Source organism: Rana temporaria, chromosome 3 (genome assembly GCF_905171775.1).
Source record: "Rana temporaria chromosome 3, aRanTem1.1, whole genome shotgun sequence".
Taxonomy (NCBI): domain Eukaryota; kingdom Metazoa; phylum Chordata; class Amphibia; order Anura; family Ranidae; genus Rana; species Rana temporaria.
Genome location: NC_053491.1, coordinates 29,777,045 through 29,798,584, shown reverse-complemented (window position 1 = coordinate 29,798,584; position 21,540 = coordinate 29,777,045). Strand labels below are relative to the sequence as shown.

General features: G+C 45.5%; 1 protein-coding gene across 2 annotated transcripts in view; it reads left to right on the top strand.

Annotated features, from left to right (window-relative positions):
- Positions 1-21,540, top strand: part of SLCO3A1 (solute carrier organic anion transporter family member 3A1) — a 508,525-nt gene that overhangs the window by 371,067 nt on the left and 115,918 nt on the right. For both annotated transcript variants that reach the window (XM_040342366.1, XM_040342365.1), the window contains exon 4: positions 258-521. In XM_040342366.1, the coding sequence (XP_040198300.1) occupies positions 258-521 (264 nt within the window). The remainder of the gene's footprint in view (positions 1-257; positions 522-21,540) is intronic.

Here is a 21,540-nt window from a genome sequence, read left to right as displayed (position 1 = left end):
AGTCCAAATACAATTAAGTTTTTGGTTGTAATATGACAAAATTTGGAAAATTTCAAGGGGTATGAATACTTGCAGTAAGTTAACAAAGTTATGCCAACTTTTGCTACAGCCCTCATATTCCCTCTCTGTATGATGATGTTTTTTTTTCTTTCTGTTCTTTGCATTTGTAATGTAATTTCTTGACAATTAATTATAGAAGGCTACTGTATGTACTACTTTTAAGCATTCCTTATTCCTTTATTTGTGATTTGTACCAGGCAAGTTGGAAATCACTCCAGAAGACCCGCGCTGGATTGGAGCCTGGTGGGCCGGCTTTCTGCTTTGCGGTGCCTTACTCTTCTTCTCGTCCCTGCTGATGTTTGGATTCCCTCAGTCTCTCTCTACACATATGGATCACGTCGAGGAGAGCGAGCAGACCATGTTACCTGACCGAGAATACGAGAGACCAAAACCCAGTAACGGAGTGCTGGCTCATTCTTCCGAGTCAGGAGAGAGCGCTACCTGCTTTCAACAGCTCAGAGGTATGCAAGTATAATGATATTTCTCTAGTAGGAAAGTTCTTTTAACCGCTTAAAGTGGAGTTTCCATCCCAATTTTTTTTTTTTTTTCATTATTGTGCTCATTAGACCTAAAAAATAATGTTTTTTTACTCATCTGGAAATGCCTGTTGCTATGCGGTCCCACGAAATCTGCCTTTGGAATCACCTAGGATTCTGACATCATCTCCCTCTAATGCTCCTGGGAAATGTGTGTCATCATTTCCCAGGATGCAGTGCGCTACCCAATTATCACTCCCCATCCAAGACTTCCAGGAAGTAAGTGCTTGTGGGCTTCACAATGCCTACAAGCAAAATGACAACGGTGTGGACATAGTTTTTTTGAATAACTATGCGGAGCTGCGGCGGATTGTAAAATAGTAAGTGATCGGATTTATATTATAAAAACGCATGATGAAAGGACATACATTTAAAAAATGCTAATTTTGGTTGGAACCCCGCTTTAAAGTGGAGTTCCACCCTTTTTTTTTTCCACCAAAAATCTAAAAATTTATGTTTTTTTTTTTATACTCACCTGAAAGGACGGTTGCTATGTGGAAGTAGCTCTTCTGCCTCTTCCTCCGTCGCGGTGTCTTCTGGTGAATGGGGCGCGCTGCCTTCTGGGAACTGTGTGTATCCCAGAAGGCAGCTGCCCATTCACAAAGCGCCGTGCGAGTCACGCATTGCGCAGTAGGAAACGGGCAGTAAAGCCGTAAGACTTCACTGCCTGTTTCCCTTAGTGAGGATGGAGGCGCAAGGACCGAGCGATCGCCGTTGGGGGACCGTCATCACGGGCGACTAGGACAGGTAAGTGTCCTTATTAAAAGTCAGCAGCTACAGTGTTAGTAGCTGCTGACTTTAAAAAAAAAATCGCAGGTGGAATACCGCTTTAAGGACCAGCTCACGCATATATACGTCGACACAATGCCTCCTGTGGGCAGATCGACGTATATATATATATATATATTCCCTTTTAAGATGCGAAATTGTGGGCGCGCTCCAGCCGCGAGCTCCGTGACGCTGTCCGATCGTTTCACAGAGAGGAAGAACAGGGAAATGCTGATGTAAACAAGCATTTCCCCATTCTTCCTAGTGACAGGACAGTGTACACGGGAGTGGTGATAAGTGTCGTGTCACACACAGCCCATTCACCCCTACAGTTAGAAGCACCCCCTTGGACACACTTAACCCCTTCAGCGCCCCCTTCACTGCCAGTGTCATTTACACAATAATCAGTGCATTTTTATAGCACTGATCGCTGTATCAATAACAATGGTCCCAAAATGGCGTCAAGTGTCTGAGGTGTCCGCCATAATGGGGCAGTCACAATAAAAATCGCTGATCGCCACCATTACTAGTAAAAAAAAAAATAATAAAATGCCATAAAACTATTCCCTATTTTGTAGATGCTATAACTGTTGCGCAAACCAATCAATACACGCTTATTGCGATTTTTATTTTATCTTTTTAACAAAAATATGTAGAAGAATACGTATCGGCCTAAACTGAGGAAAAAAATATTTTGTTTTAATATATTTTTGGGGGGATATTTATTATAGCAAAAAGGATAAAAATGGCTTATTTTTTTTCAAAATTGTTGCTCTTTTTTTGTTTATAGCACAAAAAATAAAAACCACAGAGGTGATCAAAAACCACCAAAAGAAAGCTCTATTTGTGAGAATAAAAAGACGTCAATTTTGTTTGGGAGCCACGTGGCATGATCGCGCAATTGTCAGTTAAAGCGGCGCAGTGCCGAATCGCAAAAAGTGCTCTGGTCCATTGGCCAGCCAAAAGGTTTGTAAAGGTAAATGTTTCTTCACTTTAATGCATCTTATGCATTAAGGTGAAAAAACATCCAACAGTACCGCCCCCCCCCCCCCCCCGAACCCCCGTTTTACTTACCTGACCCCTCGAAAGTCCCGTGCTCGTCCCCGTTATCCTCCTCGGTTCTCAGCCTGGCCGTTGATTGGCTACACTGGATGGATTGAAAGCAGTGCAGCCATTGGCTGGCGCTGCTGTCAATAACATCTAATGAGGCGGCGCGCCGGGGGCTGAGTGATACAGGGAGCGCGCCCGCAAGAGCTTTCCACCATGCGAGCTTGCTCGCATGAAGGTGGAAAGCTCTTGCGGGGGAAGCCGAGACAGCCGCCGAGGGACCCCAGAAGACATGGAGCGGGGCCACTGTGTGCAAAACGAGCCACACAGTGGAGGTAATTAAGTATAAGGTAAGTATAACATGTTTGTTATATTTATTTAGTGATCCTTTAAGTGGTTAATGTCATGTCATACCGATGTATTGGTTATGAATAGTGGATTTAACATCATTATTTCCTCAATATATACAGTATCTTGTGGAGGAAACCTGAAATTTAAATCAGTCTGGAAAAAAAAAATTGAAAAAAAAATGACCTTGCGTGACATTTGCACTTTATAAATAACACATCATAAATAACCCAAATAGACTCCGTAGAGGTTCCTGCTAAAGTTCAGGAAGGCTTTTCAGATGTGTGAATAAAGTAGCCGGGATGAAGTTTGTGGAACACAAGAGAAGGAGAGTTGACCGGAGGTCAGGGACAGAGAAACTGTGTTCCTAACCAGAAAAGTTATGTTGAAATCAGGACATATTCTTCAAAGATTAAAGCCGTGCCCTGGAGAAATCAAGCCACATCGCGAAGCAGCAGCGGAGAACCAACATCTAAGTTCATTTCAGTCCACGCAACCTGCTGCTTTCCCAGTGCAAAATAAGCCATCTAAGCACTGCTTGTTGTGAACAATTGACTCCTTCCTGCCGAGCGTACGCACATATTCGGCCTCGGCTTTGGAGGGTTATACCGGGATGTTGCCTGCAGCTGCAGGCATCATCCCGGTACTGTTTTTAAGACCTCTTTCACATTGAGGCGTGGAGCCGCGGTGACGGTATAGCCGCGCTATTTCTAGCGCCGCTATACCGTCGTATTTACCGCGATATTCGGGCGCTAGCGGTGAGGTTTTAACCCCCGCTAGCGGCCGAAAAAGGGTTAATACCGCCCGCAACGCCTTCCCATTGATTTCAATGGGAAGGCGCGGTATAGGAGCGGTGAACACACCGCTCCTATACCGCAGTAAAGATGCGGCTAGCAGGACTTTTGGAGCGCTCCTGCTAGCGCACCGCTTCAGTGTGAAAGCCTTCGGGCTTTCACATTGAACACTACAGGGTATGATTTTTCATGCGGTATAGCAGCGCTATGTACCGCATGAAAAACGCCTCAATGTGAAAGGGGCCTTAAAGCGGGCAAACGGCTCTTTAGAGATAACAATCGATGTGGCTAAAAGACGCTCAGCTGTTAAACCAGAGGAGCGAGAAGGGACTGCCCCCCGCCTGCCGGCTTTTACGCTGCTCTTACCGGGCCTCCCGTCCCACTGGGAGACCTGAGACACGATCCAGCATTCCACCGGCAAGAGCAGGGGTGCCCAACCTTTTGAAGGTTGAGGGCCACCTAAGCGACTTGGTAACCGGTCGCAGGGCACAATGGGCAGAGCGGGCGGATGGCAGGTCCGTGTCTGCTGACATGGACACAACCCACTATACTCCTTATTTATTTTTTGCGGATCGGATTGGATGTAGGACACAAGTCGGTTTACTGCCACTCCTAATACCGTGTACACACGATCGTTTTTTCCAATGAAAAAAGTCCGATGGACTTTTTTCATCGGAAAAAAAAACGATTGTGTGTGGGCCCCATCAGACTTTGTAAAAAAATAGAACATGTTTTAAAATTTTCCGATCAAAAAGAAAAACCATAGGAAATTTCAAAGTCTGTGTTGGAACTCCATTGGAGCAATAAAACCTGGAAGCTGATTGGTTTCTATGCAGATTTGTGACACATTTTGCCCTCTATAGCTTTAGTAAATAAACCCCTTTGTATGTATGGGTTGCACGGATTGCTACCGACATGTGGTGAAAGTTTCATGTCAATAGCACCTCTAGAAATGTATTTACCCAAAAAAATGGTGACGTTATTAAAGGGTCACTAAAGGAATTTTTTTTTTATAGCTAAATAGCTTCCTTTACCTTACTGCAGACCTGGTTTCATGTCCTCATTGTTCGTTTTTGCTTTGAAGTAGCTGTAATTCTGCTGTGATCTCCACACTTCCTGGTTGCCTGTTTCCTTATAATCATCGTACTGGGAGCTTTCTCACGGGGGTCTAAGCTGTCATTACTGTGTGTCTAAAACTCCCCAGAACCAATCAGATTCATTTTAAAAACAAAACACTGCCCTGGATGTGTTTGTTTTTGTTCTGTGTGTCTTCCCGACTCACCTCTCACCCGGAACTTCATGTATGTACCTTTAAAACCGAAAGTGAAACTAGAAGCACATTATATGATAGATTAAATTCAATTTGTAATCATTTTTAAAAGGAATCAGTTAACTTTTATGTCTCTATACCCAATAAACAGTCATTTCAGCAAAAAAAAAATTTTCCTTTAGTGACCCTTTAATGTTGTTAATTAATGTTCTTGTATCTAAAAATTAAACATAGATTATGCATTTGAATAATTAGTTTTTATAAGTAACAAGCACAGCTTTTAGAGGTTAAGTTCAGCTTATTCTTTGAACATTATCTAACAATTTGTGAATCCAGGACATCCTCTCGGTACAGCACTCACAATCTCTGTCATAACAGTTTAATAACAGCTTATTGCACTTCAGACAAGTTTTTTATACAGCTGGAAGCATTTTCCCTTTCTCGATAGCGTGTCGTTTGTACTTTCTTTATTGCTCTGTGTCCTTCTCCCTTCTAGCTGCAACTAGTTAGTTTAAGCTGAACTTCGGGCAGATAAAAGACACAATACATCACAACATTATTGTTTGATGCAGGCAGTGTAAGTACCTGAATTTAAATGGATATCAACCTCTTGCTGTCTAATGTTTACTCTGTAAAGCAGAGAAGGTGAAGGAGGTCCTCTGATGTCACCAAGACTGATGCAGGGCCAGTATCTCTGTATTGAACACTATTTATTACAAGTGCTTATATAGCGCTGCCAATTTACACAACACTATATATATAAATATGGTAATTACACGGTTATGCAATACTGTACACCAATGAAATTTATATCATTTTTTCACACAAATAAAGCTTTCTTTTGGTGGTATTTGATCACCACTGAGTTTTTATTCCTTTCAATATAAACCTAAAAAGACCAACATAAATGTACTTTATGCTATATAAAATGTCAAAAAAATGTTTTGCCCAAAATCTGTTCTGCTTTATGTTTTTGCTAACTAAAATCCCAATAAGTCAATATTGATTGGTTTGCATGAAAGTTAGTATCTACAATCTATAGTGTGTGTATGTGTATGTATATGTATGTGTGTATATATATATATATATATATATATATATATATATATATATATATATATATATATATATATATATATATATATATATATATATATACTAATGGTGGTGATTAGTCTCTTTTTCTCCCTCTTCCTCTCTATCTCCTTCTATTCCGCTACCTCTATACCTCTCTCTCTTCCCCCTCTCCCTCTCTATCTTCCTGTTCTTCTCCCTCTACCTCTTGCCTCCCTTCTCCCTCTATCCTTCTCTCTCTCTCTCTCTCTCTCTCCCCCTCCCCCTCTCGCTCCCCCATAGTCTCTCCTTCCCCCTCTCCCTCTATCCCTCTCTCTCTCTTCCCCTCTCCCTCTCTCTCTCCCCCTCTCTATCCCCTCTCCCTCTCCCCCTTCTCTCTTCCACCTCTCTCTCCACCCTCTCTCCTCACCCCCTCTCTCCCTTTTATCTCTATCTCTCACTCTCTATCTCCCTGTTCTTCTCCCTCTACCTCTTGCTTCCCTTCTCCCTCTATCCCTCTCTCTCTACCCCTCTCCCTCTATCCACCCTCTCTCTCGCTCTCTTTCTCCTGCTATCCCTCTATCCCCCCCTCTCCCTCTCTCCCCTGCCATCTCTCTCGCCCTCTATCCCTCTCCCTCTCTCTTCCCCCTCTCTCCCCCCTCCCACCCTCTATCTCTATCTCCATGTTCTTCTCCCTCTATCCCTCCCTCCCTCTCTCTCCCCCTCTCTCTCTCCCCCTCGTCTCTCCTCCCCCCTCTCCCTCTATCCCTCTCTCTCTTCCCCTCTCCCTCTATCCCTCGCTCTCTCACTCCCTCTCTCTCTGTCTCTCTCCCGCCATCTCTCTCACACTCTATCCCTTTCCCCCTCCCCCTCTCCCCCCTCCCTCTCTCCCCCTGCCTCTTTCCCCTCTCCCCCTTCTCTCTCTCCCCCTCTCTCTCTCCCCCTCGTCTCTCCTTCCCCCTCTCCCTCTATCCCTCTCTCTCTTCCCCTCTCCCTCTATCCCCCTCTCTCTCTCTCTCCTGCTATCCCTATATCCCCCTCTTTCTCGCCCGCCATCTCTCGCGCCCTCTATCCCTCTCCCTCTCTCTTCCCCCACTCTCCCCCTCCCACCCTCTATATCTATCTCTCCCACTCTATCTCCCTGTTCTTCTCCCTCTATCCCTCCCTCCCTCTCTCTCTCCCCCCTCTCGCTCTTCCCCTCGTCTCTCCTTCCCCCTCTCCTTCTATCCCTCTCTCTTCCCCTCTCCCTCTATCCCTCTCTCTATCCCTCTCTCTCCCCCTCTCACTCTCCCCCTCGTCTCTCCTTCCCCCTCTCCCTCTATCCCTTTCTCTCTTCCCCCTCCCTCTCTCTCTTCCCCTCTCCTTCTATCCCTCTCTCTCTCTTTCTCCCGCAGTCTCTCGCACTCTATCCCTCTCCCCTCCCCCTCTCTCCCCCTCCCTCTCTCCCCTTTCCCTTCTCCCTCCACCCCCTTCTCTCTCTCCCCCTCCCCTCCTCCACTCTCCCCCCTCTCTCTGGCTCTCTCTCTATCTCTCTTTCTCCTTGCCGGTCTCATCCACAACGTTTTCTTCTTCTCAGGATTAGGAATGGGTAGATTGGTAATCAATACTCTAATATACAGTATACTGATCTCCTACAGAGGAAAACTGAGTCAGAAGTGCTATGATAAAAAGTTTATAAACCACAAAGTGCCTGTTGTCTTGTAATTATGTTTCCCTATCCCTTTTACTCTCCCTCGTTTCATTGCCTTTGTTTACAATGTCTGGTAAACATTATACTATGTAAGCTGTGACACATTGTGCTATGTAAGCTGGGTATGCATACAGATAGGCTTATCCTTAATTGCAGCGAGACAAGGGATTGATATTCATCTACATTTATATTTACACTAGTACATTTTTATTACTTTATTTTACTGTACATTGTTGGCTGGTATGCATTCAGATAGTCATAGAGCTTCTTGCTGCCAAGCTTTGATGCACTATAAGGTCCCTTTCACACGGGGAGGATCAGTAATGATCCGCCCCGTAAACCTCCGCTTGCTCAGCGGGGATCGCTCCGTTGATCCCCGCTGAGCCGGCAGATGACAGGACGGTCCCCGCACACTGTGCAGGGACGGCCCTGTCTTTTCTCCGCTCTCCCCTATGGGGGGGTCGGATGAACACGGACCGTGTGTCCGTGTTCATCCAATCCGATCTGCAGACGGAAGGAAAAATAGGGTTTTCTTCCGTCTGCAAAATCGGATCATTGCGGAGGCGGGTGAGATCGGGTGTCAGTGGATGTTTATCCGCTGACATCTGCGATCTCATAGGGACCAATGTATGTCCCTTTTTCATCCGCAAACGGATGGATGAAAAAGCGGACATACAGTCTGCAGGTGTGAAAGGGACCTAATGATGTTTCTTAGGCAAATTTGAGTCTACTACTTTTTTTTTGTATGAACAACATCATATACTGGCATAGATTTAGGACTCGGTAGAAATGCCAGAGCAAAGACAGGTCTGTCTATCTCTATATATTTATATCGCTTCAGCTTTGTCTCTCTCAGATCTGTGGATGTTGGCTGCCTCAAATCCTTCTGTCTCTTCATGTAATCCCAGACACACTCTATGATGTTGAGATCAGGGGTCTGTGGGGGCCAAACCATCTCTTCCAGGATTCCTTTTTTACGCTGAAGATAGTTCTTAACCACTTAAGGACCGGACCAATATGCTGCTAAATGACCCAAGGGGTTTTTACAATTCGGCACTGCGTTGCTTTAACAGACAATTGCACGGTCGTGCGACGTGGCTCCCAAACAAAATTGGCGTCCTTTTTTCCCCACAAATAGAGCTTTCTTTTGGTGGTATTTGATCACCTCTGCAGTTTTTATTTTTTGCGCTATAAACAAAAATAGAGCGCCAATTTTGAAAAAAAATCTATATTTTTTACTTTTTGCTATAATAAATATCCCCCAAAAACATATATAACATTTTTTTCCCCCTCAGTTTAGGCCGATACGTATTCTACCTATTTTTGGTAAGAAAAATTGCAATAAGCGTTTATCGATTGGTTTGCGCAAAATTTATAGCGTTTACAAAATAGAGGATAGTTTTATTTTTTTATTTTTTTTACTACTTATGGCGGCAATCAGCGATTTTTTTCATGACTGCGACATTATGGCGGACACTTCGGACAATTTTGACACATTTTTGGGACCATTGTAATTTTCACAGTAAAAAATGCATTTAAATTGCATTGTTTATTGTGAAAATGACAGTTGCAGTTTGGGAGTTAACCACAGGGGGCGCTGTAGGAGTTATGTTTCACCTAGTGTGTGTTTACAACTGTAGGGTGTGTGGCTGTAGGTCTGACGTCATCGATCGAGTCTCCCTATAAAAGGGATCACTCGATCGATGCAGCCGCCACAGTGAAGCACGGGGAAGCCGTGTTTACATACGGCTCTCCCCGTTCTTCAGCTCCGGGGCGGCTAGAAACGAATAGCCGCGCCCTCCTTCCGGATCGCTCCTGAAGCCACGGGAACCGCCGCATGTACGAGGGGGGGGGGTCCCGATCGGACCCCCGACCCACGTCTAGGCAGGGACATACAGGTACGTTGATGTGCCTGTCCGTGCCATTCTGCAGACGTATATGTACATGCGGCGGTCCGGAAGTGGTTAATGACATTGGAGGTATGTTTGGGGTCATTGTCCTGCTGCCAAATAAATTTGGGCCCAATCACACGCCTTCCTGATGGTATGGCATGATGGATAAATATCTGCCTGGATTTCTCAGCATTGAGCATACCATTGATCCTGACCAAATCTCCAACTCCATTTGCAAAAAAGCATCCCCAAACTTGCAAGGAACCTCCACCATGCTTCACTGCTCTGTGCAGTCACATCATTGTACCCTCTCCAGCCCTTCCCCAACAAACTGCCCCCTGCTACAGCCAATTATTTCAAATTTTGACTCATCAGTCCAAAGCACCTTCTGAGATTTTTTATTTTTTTGCACCACTGTCCCTATGTTTTCATGCATAGTTGAGTCGCTTAGCCATGTTTACACATCGAAGGAAAGGCTGTTTGCCTGCAATTCTTCTATAAAGAGCACATCTGGCCACACTTCTCCAAACAGTAGATGAGTGTACCTGGGTCCAACTGGTTTCTGGAAACAAGGCTAAGCGACTTAACCTTACACCTACCTAATGCCGCGTACACATGATCATTTTTCGGCATTAAAAAAACTTTGTTTTAAAAAAAAATGTCATTTAAAATGATCGTGTGGGCTTCACATGATTTTTCGGCTTCTGAAAAACGCCAATTTTTTTTTCTCGAACATGCTGCATTTTTTAAGGACGTTTTAAATGATGTAGTTTTTCAGGTTGTAAAAAATGATCGTGTGTGGGCTAAAACGACGTTAAAAACCCACGCATGCTCAGAAGCAAGTTATAAGATGGGAGCGCTCGTTCTGGTAAAACTACCATTCATAATGGAGTAAGAACATTCATCATGCTGTAACAGACAGAAAAGCGCAAATCGTCTTTTACTAACACGGAATCAGCTAAAGCTGCCCCAAGGGTGGCGTCATCCGAATGGAACTTCCCCTTTATAGTGCCGTTGTACATGTTATACGTCACCGTGCTTTGCTAGAGCATTTTTTTAAAACGATGGTGTGTGGGCAACGTCGTTTTAATGATGAAGTTAGAAAAACTTTGTTTTTTCTACATGCCGAAAAACGATTGTGTGTACGCAGCATTAGACGTTTGCACAGTACTGTATGTATATTGTTTTATTTAAGAAGATGTCCACACACTGGTAAAAGCACATGGCCTCCTGATAAAGGAGGTCCATATTACCAAACACAATTTTCATAGTACAAGTCACAGTATAAATCAGAATATGATGATACATTGAAAACACAAAACCTTATGGTTCTTATGAGGGGGGGGGGGGGCTAGGATGGTGACACCAAGATGTAGGGAGGAGGAGCAATTGGCTAGAAATAGTAGGAAGGTACTCCCAATTTGGGAGGACAATAGGAGTGGAAGCAAAAGGACTGAAATTGATAGCTCTGATAGAATAAAAATGTAAAATAAAATAATAGAATATTTAATTAAAAGGGGGAGAAACAGAGGGTGGATTGGAGAGGCTGAAGAGCTGTAAGAAGGGGGGTAGGAGAGAAGATGCACCATATTACCAAAAGTGTTGGGGCACATGAACTTCAATGGCACCCCAGTCTTAGTCCGTAGGGTTCAATAGTGAGTTGGCCCACCCTTTGCAGCTATAACAGCTTCACCTCTTATGGAAAGGCTGTCCACAAGGTTTCGGAGTGTGTCTATGGGAATGTTTGACCATTCTTCCAGAAGAGCATTTGTGAGATTAGGCACTGATGTGGATAAGAAGGCCTCACTTGCAGTCTCCGCTCTAATTCATCCCAAAGGTGTTTTGTCTGGTTGAGGTCAAGACTGTGCAGGCCAGTCAAGTTCCTCCACCCCAAACTCGCCCATCCATGTCTTTATGGATCTTGCTTTGCTGGAGACCTTTACCAGTGTGGTCCAAATCATTTGGTGGAGGAGGATTATGGTGTGGGGTTGTTTTTTAGGGGTTGGGCTTGGCCCCTTTGTTCCCGTGAATGGAACTCTAAAGGCGTTAAGCATACCTTTTGGACAATTTCATGCTCCCAACTTTGTGGGAACAGTTTGGGGATGGTCCCTTCCTGTGCCAACATGACTGCACACCAGTGAACAAAGCAAGGTCCATAAAGACATGGATGAATGAGTTTGGGGTGGAGGAACTTGAGAGTCCTGACCTCAACCCAATAGAACACCTTTTGGATGAATTAGAGTGGAGACTGCAAGCCGGGCCTTCTCGTCTATATTAGTGCCTGACCTCACAAATGCGCTTCTGGAAGAATGGTCAAACATTCCCATAGACACACTCCTAAACCTTGTGGACAGCCTTCCCAGAAGAGTTAAAACTGTTATAGTTGAAAAGGATGGGCCAACTTAATATTGAACCCTTCGGACTAATAGCTGGATTCAGGTAGGGCGGCCTTATTTTGACCCGGCGTAGCGTATCATATTTACGCTACTCCGCCGTAAGTCAGAGAGGCAAGTGCTGTATTCACAAAGCACTTGCCTCCTAAGTTACGGTGGTGTAGCGTAAATGGGCCGGCCTAATCGCTCCTAATTAAAATGAGGAACAGGGGGGCTTGTTTTATGTAAATGATTCGTGACCTGACGTGATTGACGTTTTTAACGAACGGCGCATGCGCCGTCCGTGGACATATCCCAATGTGCATTGCTCCAAAGTATGCCGCAAGAACGTATTGGTTTCGACGTGAACGTAAATTACGTCCAGCCCCATTCACGGACGACTTGCGCAAACAACGTAAAAATTTCAAAATTTGACGCGGGAACGACGTCCATACTTAACATTGGCTAGGCCAGCTTTTTGTTCGACTAACTTTACGCCGGAAAAAGCCTTACGTAAACAACGTAAAAAAATGCGCCGGGCGCACGTACGTTTCTGAATCGGCGTATCTAGCTCTTTTGCATATTCTACGCCGCAATCAACGGAAGCGCCACCTATCGGCCAGCGTAACTATGCACCCTAAGATATGACGGTGTAGGAGACTTACGCCGCTCGTATCTTAGCCTAATTTAAGCGTATCTGGTTTCCAGAATACGCTTAAATTTACGACAGCGTAGATTCAGAGTTACGACTGCGTATCTACTGATACGCCGCTGTAACTCTCTCTGAATCTAGCTATAGACTGGGATGCCATTAAAGTTCATGTGCGTGTCATGGCAGGCGTTCCAATACTTTTGGCAATATAGTGTAGGTTTCTCCCCTAGCCTCCTATTATTCATTGACTGCAGTTACACCTGTGCAGGGTGCGGCGGGTGTCCATTCAGAAGTGAAAATGATTTCTTTTTAGCATGAGAAAATACTGTACACAAGATAAGTATTGCTTATTGTAAGAAATTGTGAAGAAATTTGAGCTTTTATCATTTGAGCAATTACTGGTAGTACCCTCAACAGACAATCTTTTCAACAGTGCTTTGAATTTGGCAGCAAATAACAACTGGCTGCTTGAAGACAAACATTTTGGCTGATGATTCTAGCATCCTTGATGTTTTATTTATATTCTCATTTCTTATTGTGTTGAAGGCAGCTACCGTGTGAGATTGAGGGATTATTGTCTGCGTTGCAAGCTTCTCGCTGCGTCTCTATGCTCTTTATGTGTAGTCGAGAAGTGTATGTTTAACTCCCGCTGGGGTTTAAACTTTACAGTTCCAGTGCACAACGGGTTATGCCAAAGTCCATCGAGATTAATAACACAAAAGGGATAATACAAAGAAAAAATGGATACTAGGTTTAAAATTGCTTACACTAAATCTAAAATAGTTTTACATTTTCAATTGCTTAACCTAATTTTTGCTGTTTTTCACAAGTCAGGCTGACAAAAGAAAATTTAAACCTTGTATAGTCACTTGAAGATCAGGCTTTTTTTCTGGCACTTTTTGCATACATGTGAAAATCTTTTTTTTTTTTTTGCTAGAAAATTACTTAGAACCCACAAACATGATATATTTTATTAAAGCAGAGGCCCAAGGGAATAAATTGGTGAATTTTGCTATTTTTTATATCACATACAGTGGGTGACCGCGATATTGTGTCAATCTCGCTCCCTTTCTCGGCGAGATTGACCACCTATGAGCCCCATCGCGGGAGCCAGCGCCGAGCTGGCCGCGATGGAGACAAAGCCGTCATAGAAGCGACGGGAGATCCGACTTGGATTCCCGCCAATTCTAGGTGCGGCATTTGGTATGCATTCCTGAGAGGGAGAACTCCACGCCAATTTTTAAATAAAAAACCGACATGGGTTCCCCCCCCAGGAGCATACCAGGCCCTTAGGTCTGGTATGGGTTGTAAGGAGACCCCCCCTACGCCGAAAAACCGACGTAGGGGGTCCCCCTACAATCCATACCAGACCCGTATCCAAAGCAAGCTACGCGGCCGGCCAGGAAAGGAGTGGGGACGAGCGAGCGCCCCCCCCCCTCCTGAGCCGTACTAGGCCGCATGCCCTCAACATGGGGGGGTTGGGTGCTCTGGGGCAGGGGGGCGCACTGCGGGGCCCCCCCACCCCAGAGCACCCTGTCCCCATGTTGATAAGGACAGGGCCTCTTCCCGACAACCCTGGCCGTTGGTTGTCGGGGTCTGCGGGTGGGGGGCTTATCGGAATCTGCGAGCCCCCTCAAATAAGGGGCCCCCAGATACCGGCCCCCCACCCTAAGTGAATGGATATGGGGTACATCGTACCCCTACCCATTCACCTGGAGGCAAAGTGTTAAAGTTAATAAAAACACGACACAGGGTTTTAAAATAATTTATTAGTCTGCTCCGGAGGCCCCCCTGACTTCTTTAGCTCTTTCACCAGGGGGGCTTCTTCTTTCGCTCTCCGGGGGGTCTTCTGCTCTCCTGGGGGGTCTTCTCCGCTCTCCGGGGGGGTCTTCTCCGCTCTGGGGGGTCTTCTTCTATCTTCGCCGCTCTCCGCTGTTGACTCGGCGCACCCCGGTTCTTCTCCCGATGTCCGGTGCCTTCTGCTTTAGCGCTGGCCGCCCGCTATCTTCGTGTGTTAGCTCAGTTACTAGCAGGCGGCCAGCCCGGCTCTTCTGTGACGTCATCTTCTTCACTTCTCTTCTTCTCCCTTCTTCCGATGTTGACCCCACGCCTCCTCTCGCTGCAATGACGGGTGCGCGGCTTGCATCTGATTTATATAGGCCTCACAGTCCCATCATGCTCCGGTACCTACCCACGTGGGTAGGTACCACGTGGGTAGGTACCACGTGGGTAGGTACCGGAGCATGATGGGACTGTAAGGCCTATATAAATCAGAGGCGGCGGTGGGCCGTTTGCTCATCCCCACTCCTTTCCTGGCCGGCCGGGTACCGTGCTTTGGATACGGGTCTGATATGGATTGTAGGGGGACCCCCTTCGTCGGTTTTTCGGCGTAGGGGGGGTCTCCTTACAACCCATACCAGACCTAAGGGCCTGGTATGCTCCTGGGGGGTGGAACCCATGTCGGTTTTTTATTTAAAAATTGGCGTGGAGTTCTCCCTCTCAGGAATGCATACCAAATGCCGCACCTAGAATTGGCGGGAATCCAAGTCGGATCTCCCGTTGCTTCTATGACGCACTCGCTGGAATGTGCTTTGTCTATTCCAGCGAGTGCGAGATGTCGGCACCATGTCGCCGAGAATCAGCGATGCTGTTGTGCTAGAAACACAATATCGCGGTCACCTACTGTAGTATTTGCACAGTATTTTTTGGGGGGAAAAACCTAAACCTTTTTAAATTTGAATGCAAAAAAAAAAAAAATGGATAACCTAACTTTTTGTTGTAAAATATAAAAGATGATGTCACGCCAGATAAATAGATACTAAACATGTCACACTTGATTGAACAAGCCCGCGCATCGGTGACAAACCCTGTAAATTTTACTATCCATAGGCAACGTTTCAAAGTCTTTACAGGATATCACTTTATATCTACAGTACAGAAGAGGTTTGGTACTAAAATTACTGCCCATGATCTGATGTTTGCGGCAATACCTCATGTGTGGGACGATCACTGTTTGCGTGTGGGACTGAAGCATGCATTTGCCTTTGCACGCTAGCATAGGGGGACAAGGGGCACTTACATTTTTTGTATTATTATTATTTATTTTATGTTTTCGATTTTTACACTGTTGCTTTTTTTTTTGGATCACTTTTGTTGTCACAAGATGGTTTCCTCCTCTTCGAGCCCGGCAAGGTTAGAGGCTGACGGAGGGTCCCGCGCCAATAGACTGGAGAGTGCGAGTTGGGAGTAGGGGCTGCTCTATGCATGGGGCAGCGTCTCTGGCATCCAGGCTTTCACTTGTCCCAGGTGGTAGGCGATGTCACTTCCGGATGGGGCGGGACTTCCGACGGTGAACAGTGGTTTCCGGCTGCTGGACACAGGACGGGGACACTGCCTTGGCTGGTGGAATTCCGATCCTCGCAGCTGGGAAAGGACCGGGAACAATTTGACATAAAGCTTCCGGACTTTTTTTGATGCCCTCTGAAGAATGGAGCCAGAGGAACCGGCGGCGGTGGCGGGAGCAGGAGCCACAAGCACCAGCTAGGCCCAGGTAGGAGGGGAAGTGGAATTTTTGTCCCTCCCTTCCTGGGACCTGCATCTACTGATGATTGGTCTGCTGGGGAGGAGGCCTGAGGTATTTTATTTGGCGTTTTTTTTTTGGGCGTGGTGTCTTTCAGGCAAAAGCCAAAGAAAAGACCAAGCACGTTTCCCCTCCCTCCAAAAAGAGATGTCCCTCCTGTAAGGCCTCCCTTAGGGACTCTTGGACCAAGTCTTTATGTAGGTCCTGTATAGCAGATCTAGTCAGAGGAGATGTCCTCAGTGGCTTCCTCTGCTTAACCTAGTGAGCTTCTCACTGCTTTCTGGAAGGAGTTGGCAGACATGTTTCAGTCAATTCGATCTTATCTGGATAAGTGTCTGGTGGCACAGTCTAGGAGTAATTCACCCTCGTCCGTCCACTTTGGCTCCTAGGGAGGTTAGCAAGTTGGAAGAGGAGGGATGTGACTCCATAGGGTCAGATGGAGAGCAGGGTGAAGAAAAGGAGGCATCTTCCTCCCGTTATAGGCTGTCCCTGGAAGAGGTGGACGACCTATTAAAAACCATACATAGATACCACTCTGAACATCAAGGAGGATAAGACCCAGATATCCCTGCATAATAAAATGTATCGGGGTATGGATGAGTTCAAGCATAGGGTGTCCTGTCAAAGGCTGTAAAAAAGAGAATGGGAAGGGAGATTCCCTTTTGACGAGGACAGTGTGCACGTTTAGAACAAAAGACCTAAGCTTGATTCAGCCTTCTCACAGGTATCAGAAAATCCTGAAGGACACTACTGTATGTATAAGAGAGCTGATTCCTTGTTAAAAAAGGCCTGGGACTCAAAGCTAGCTAAATTTCAAACCTGTGATGGCGTCAACTATAGTAGCCACTAGCTTGGATCAGTGGTTAGAACAGTTAAAATGTCATGTTGAGGCAGGGATCTCTCGCAAAGATCTGTTTGACACTCTGCCAGTCATACAAAAGGCTGTGGGATATATGGCAGACGCCTCGGCGGAATCCGTGAGGACGTCCACAAGATCTTTGGCACTAGTGAATTTGGCACAAAGAGCATTGTGGGTTAAAACTTGGTCAGGACATTCGGCCTCAAAAGTGCAGCTGTGTGGCCTTTGAAGGGGATCTGGTGTTTGGCCCCAATCTTAACGTCGTTTTAGACAGAATGGTAGATAAAAATAAGACCTTTCCAGGGAAAACTAAAATTACCACGCAGGTTATAAATAGTTTCACCAAACCCAGGATTCAAAAAAAGGCAAGACACAAGCGACCCTGGAGGTCTCAAAGGGGTTAAAGAAAAACTGGGGTGTTCTGTCTCCCCAGCCAGCCCGCAAAAAAACAGTGATGGTTTTCCAACCTGTGGGAGGAAGGCTGTAGTCCTTTTTTCCCACAATGCAAAGCAGTGACATCCTATCCGGAGGGCTACAGGCTGGAGTTCTCGCAAACCCCACCAAGTTGGTTTTATGTAATTCAAGTTCCCAATAATCCCAGAGAAATCTCTAGCAATGACGTCCCTTGTGCAGGAACTTTTTACAGAAAAAGGAAGAGTAAGGACTAGGGTTCTATTCACACGTGTTTCTGTTAAAAAAGCCTTGCAGTTCGGGCAGCCTTGTCTATGTTAGGCCTTCTCACAGCCTCGATCCCAGCTGTTTAGGGGGCCCACCTCCATTCAAGAGATCCCCAGCAGGCAATTCTGCAGAATTGGTCTCACGGGGAGTCATTAGAGAATGGTGATTGGAGGAGTCAAACAAACTTAAACAGGGGCTTGTTCTGGAACTTTCCACCAGCAAAGACATTAACAATGGACGCAAGCTCCTGGGGGAGGGGCGCACATCTTGAGAGCCAGATTGCCCAGGGATGCTAGACAAACAGGGAAACCAGGAGAACCGCCAACTGCATAGAGCTGAGGGCCAGTCTCCTGGAGCTGTGGTCATCCAAAGAAATAATTAAGGGCCAACGCATTAAAAATTATCACACAATGCCATGGCAGTAGCTTTCGTCTCAAGGCAGAGAGACACAAGTAGCAGGGCTCTTCTGCCCTTCACCCTCCAGATTCTGATACGGGCAGAGGACAATTTAGCATCCCTTACAGCAGGGCATCTAAAGGGCAGCCTAAATTAAGTGGCAAACTTCTTAAGTAGAAGACGAGTACTAGAATCAGAATGGGGCCTGAATGCAGAAAGCTTCCGGATGATAAAAGACAAATGGGGAGTTCCACAAATCGCCCTTTTTAATCTCAAACAAATGCAAAAGTACCAGTTTACTTCTCTCAACAGGCAGGAGCAATCAGTGGGTCTGGACACATTGGCCCAACCTTGGACCTTCTGCTTGTGTTACGCTTTTCCCCCTGTTCAAATGATCCCTCTAGTGCTCAAAAAGTTACAGGGAGAGGCCACAAGCATAATTCTAGTAGGCCCTTTATTGGCCCAAGAGGGCATGGATCTCGACCCCGCGGAAGTTAGCAGTAGAACCCCATTGGTTTTTATCCCTGCAAGGGGACCTGCTGAGTCAGGAACCCTTTCTTAATACCAACATAGGACATCTAAGGCTGGCAGCCTGGATGCTGAGGAGCAAATCATGAAGAAAAAGGGTTTGTCCAAAAAATCATTTTTAGGTAGATTCAGAAAGAGTTAGGCCGGCTTATCAGTAGATAAGCCGACCTAACTCAGAATCTACACCGACTTATGTTTAAGTGTATTCTCAAACAGAGATACGCTTAAACATATCTAAGATAGGGCGGCTTGCACCGTCCTATCTTAGGTTGCAATATTGAGGCTGGCCGCTAGGTGGCGCTTCCATTGCGGTCGGCGTAGAATATGTAAATTAGTAGATACGCCGATTCACGAACGTACGCCCGGCCGCCGCAGTACATTTACGCCGTTTCCGTAAGGCATTATCCGGCCTAAAGTTATTCCATCTAATAGATGGAATTGTAATGTTAAAGTATGGCCGCCGTTCCCGCTTCGAAATTCGAAATTTTTACGTTGTTTGCGTAAGTCGTCCGTGAAAAGGGATTTACTTCGTTTACGTCCACGTCGAAATCAATAGGCCCGTGCGGCGTACTTAGCCGCAATGCACACTGGGAAATGTAGGCGCCCGGCGCATGCGCAGTGTAGGAAAAACGTCAAAAACGTAAGGTCAAGCCCCATTAACATAAAACACGCCCCCTAAGACACATTTGAATTAGGCGCCCTTACGCCCGCCCGCTTTAGGCTACGACGCCGTAACTTAGCAGGCAAGTACTTTGAGAATCAAGTACTTGCCTCGCTAACTTACGGTGGCGTAGCCTAAACACGCTAAGCTACGCCGCCACAAGTTTACACCACTCTACCTGAATCTACCTATTTGTTCGTTGATGGTTAGCAGAAAAAATATCACAAGGGCCTTTAATTTTAAAAACATGGAAATATTTCAACTCCTGGTGTACTTCAAACATTTTCGTCCTTGAGTTTCTCTATGATGGAATGGCAATGCATCTGGCGGCCAGTACCTTTTAAAAGTGGTAGGTAGCCGCTTTGTCAGTATTTTTAGAGAGTCAGTTACCTCAGGACTCTTTGATCGTTAGATTTTTTAAGGCACTGGCCAGAGCCAGGCCAGTTCCGTTTTAATTTTTTTTTTTTTTTTTTTTCCTAAGTGGGATTTGTCAGTGGTTTTACAAGATCTAACTAAAAGGCCTTTTGAACCACCAGAGGAGGCTACAATTAAAGATTGGTCTTTAAAACTAGCGTTATTAGTGGCAGTTACCTTGGCTAGAAGGGTCAGTGAGCTGCAGGCCTTGTCTATTATTGAACCTTTTTTCCCCCAGACTGGGTAGTTCTGAGGACACGGAGTGTTTTTCAAAGGTCTCTTCAGTTTTGCACAGATCCCAAGAGATAGTTCTCCCAACGTTCTTTCCATTACTGTCCTGTCCTAAAGAAAGGAAGTTTCACAGTTGTGAGGTAAGAAGATGCTTGTTACACTAATCCTCTGTTCATTCTGTTCTCGGCCCTGCGGAACAAGCTGGGGCTTCGCGAGGATGAGTCTGCAAAGCAGCCACTATAGGATGAACTTGCTCTCAGCAGCAGAGCAATCTTTTAGCAGATAGGCCTTTCAGACGGTGGTCCCACCCTAGAATAAGTACTCGCTTATCTCCAGGTGCTGTACTGAAAGACGATTTGAGAAAACCTTAGTTACACTTACCGGTAACGGTATTTCTATGAGTTTTTTTCAGGACAGCACCTGTCAAACTTAACAAGCTGAGTCAAATTTGACACAATTGTGTACGATCTCCTCTAGCTGCCATGTTAGGCTTCCAGTGGGTGGTCAGGAGGCAGTCAAACCGCCCATTTTTACCAACTATGTGAATGAGACATTAGACAAGACAACTTCTGACAGCAAATTGCTGTTCAGTGTAAAAATGCACATCATGCATTGAAGCTGAGCCTGTGAGAATGTATCATTACTGGTTTATCACAAAATACAAATTACTTTTCTTTATCTGATCAGGAGTAAAATCTTGTTATCTTGACTTACACATAACAAGGGTAAACTTCATCTCTGTGGCCTTCTCAAATGTCTTTCCTTGTCCTCTAGCTAATTTCTTCTTTAATATTCATGGGTACTGTTGCATCATGCAACTATGCGGCGTATTGCGAAGCGCTGCCAGCAGGAGATCACCTAATGACATAGAGTGCCAGCAGGTTATCACTGGGACTAATGAGGGACTGGCCAGCCATGTCTTTAATGTCTTTTATCTCCTCGTGTCTATGTGACCGCAAAAAGATGTTTGTGTCCTCATTATAATAGCCCCATAGGATTGAAAAAGAAATAACATTCCATATAGCAGCATAATAAGTTTATATTGGTCACACTATAGACTGAAAGCAATCAAAGGGCACGTTGGATTGAGAGCTGTTAAAATTTTGCATGTCTACAGTTGCCTTCCATAATCTCAGCATGAGATCCATGGTAGTTGTTAATCTACATGCTACTCTAAGTCCAAAGAAATAAAAATATTACTTCTCTCATAAAATGCTCCTTTCCTTATGTGTACTGTAAGATAAGAAACATTTAACTGAATTCAGAAGGAAAATTGATATTTGGCCATAGCAAAACCAACTAGACAATAAATATCAAAGCTGATAAAGCTGTTTTTTCCCCCCCAGAGATTAGGTGCAGGAACTCCCCTCTTCTGAGTCACTTCGTGTCTTGGCCCCCTTCTCACCTCCGAGGACCAACCTTTGGTTCCACCCCTACACACCTTCAAACATTGACCCTTGATTCTGCCCCCTACCCACCTCCGAGCGCCGACCCTTAGTTCCACCTCTTACCCACCTCCAACCACTGACTCTTGGTTCCACCCCCTACTCACCTCCCAGTACCGCCCATTTTAGAGAATAAAGTGCCTTAGTATTTGATCCTCAAGAAAAAAATGGCTTGGTACTTTGTGGCGTAACCCTAATTTACAAGCACAGAGGTAAGACAGTTCTTGTAGTTGGTTACCAGGTTTGCACACAGCTCAGGAGGCATT